General features: G+C 46.4%; 1 protein-coding gene across 1 annotated transcript; it reads right to left on the minus strand.

The window, feature by feature from the left end:
* Window positions 1–576: 576 nt before the first annotated feature.
* LOC149862166 (olfactory receptor 10D3-like) lies at window positions 577–1,497 on the minus strand. The gene has a single exon (XM_090053864.1). It carries the CDS (start codon window positions 1,495–1,497, stop codon window positions 577–579), a length of 921 nt encoding a protein of 306 aa, XP_089909990.1.
* Between the last annotated feature and the right edge of the window lie 339 nt (window positions 1,498–1,836).

A 1,836-nucleotide genomic window follows, 5' to 3' on the forward strand; every position in this document is an offset into this window, starting at 1 on the left:
AGTAGCACTCCATTGGCATTACCCATAACCCCCAAACCCTGGTATAATTCAGTTGACCCAAAAACTCCCTTGAGCCTAAAGTAACCTTTTCTCCAAATATGTTTTTTCTGAAAAGACGGACAAAGAAATCATAGTGAGTTTAAAGCATGTGGCAATTTACCAAGCATCAGCTATCTGTGGAAGGCTGGATTTCCTCGGTTTAACTCTCCCTTACTACAAGGTTAGAGCACATTTAAGGACCCTTCTCACACACAGGTTGATGTGGGTAAGTGCCTGACCTCTGTGCACTCACTGGAATTTTTCACTGACATAACTACAGACATAACCACAGACATAACTACATTGCTTTTATGTCCACCTCTAGGTCTCCCGTTGATATCACTGGAGAGATTTTTATGCATCCCTATCAGCAAAGACATAAAAAAATAAAAATGTGAACAAGGCTAAGCAAGTTGGATGCTTACTAGTTCTTTCTGCCTCCAAAATCTTTTCTTGTCTACCTACACAGTAATTCCCAAGAGGCTATGGGAAAGGTACACATAGCTCATATATGTTCCCAATTTTTACAGGGCTATTCTAGCCACCTCTCATTTTCCTGAATGCTGCCTGGAATTCCTTATTCCGCAGGGTATAGATGGTGGGGTTCATCATTGGTGTCACCACATTACAAAAGATCTGAATGGGGGTAGCCAGCACATCACTCAGAGATGGCTGGGTGTAGAGGAGAGCACACGGCCCAAAAAAGAAGCACACCACTGTCAGGTGGGAGGCGCAAGTTGATGCTGCTTTCCGCCGGCTCTCGGCATTCTGCATCCGCACCACAGAGGCAGCGATCCTGATGTATGACAGGAGAATGAGGACAAAGCAGGTCATTGGCACCACACCAATGTTGGTGAAGCTCACTGTCTCAATGATGTATGTGTCAGCACAGGCAAGCTTGACCACAGGGAAGATGTCACATAAGAAATAGTCTACGACATTGGAGCGGCAGTAGGGCAGTGTGAAGGTCAAGCTGGTGAGGATGGTAGCATGGAAAGAACTGGTGAACCAGGTGCCGGCAGCCAGGACAGCACACACCCTCCAGTTCATGATAAGAAGGTAGCGCAGCGGGTGGCAGATGGCCACATACCGGTCATATGCCATGACAGTGTAGAGCAGACATTCTGTGCTGCCCAGGAAGTGGTAGAAGAAGACTTGGGACATGCATCCCCCCAGGGAAATGGTCCTGCTCTTGGCCCAGAGGTTGGCCAGCAGCTTAGGGGTGCTGATAGAGGAGAACCCTAGGTCCACAATGGACAGATTGAGGAGGAAAAAGTACATAGGAGTGTGGAGGCGTGAGTCAGAAAGGATTGCTGTGAGGATTAGCAGGTTCCCCAGCAGGGTGCAGAGGTAGAAGCTGAGGAAGACAATGAAGAGGATGGTCTCCTGGCCTCTGGTACTGGGGATCCCCAGGAGGATAAATTCAGATACCATCATGGTGTCATTCTTATTTTCCATGGGAAGTGGAGTCCTTCCTGGAGGCACAGAGATCATGCAACAAGGTTCACAGACTTAAGAACTCATCAGGGTTTCTAGTTTTTATCCCTTTCCTTCTCACATAGCTCAGTTTGAGTGAGTGAAACTTTTAATAAGTATACATTTGGTGAAGCAGAGTAGAATAGGGATACATTGATATGTGCCTCTGTCTGGTCTGTTCTGTTTGGTTCTATTATTCAGGTTCTTACATCACCATTTCATTTCTGAGATCAGGGAACACAACTGAAATCAACAGGAAGAAACCAAAGGACCAGAAGTTGGAACAGGAACTTCATTGTCATCTGCTTCACCAGGAATGTG

Source organism: Crocodylus siamensis, chromosome 6 (assembly GCF_052110815.1).
Source record: "Crocodylus siamensis isolate JL-2025a chromosome 6, ASM5211081v1, whole genome shotgun sequence".
NCBI lineage: Eukaryota > Metazoa > Chordata > Crocodylia > Crocodylidae > Crocodylus > Crocodylus siamensis.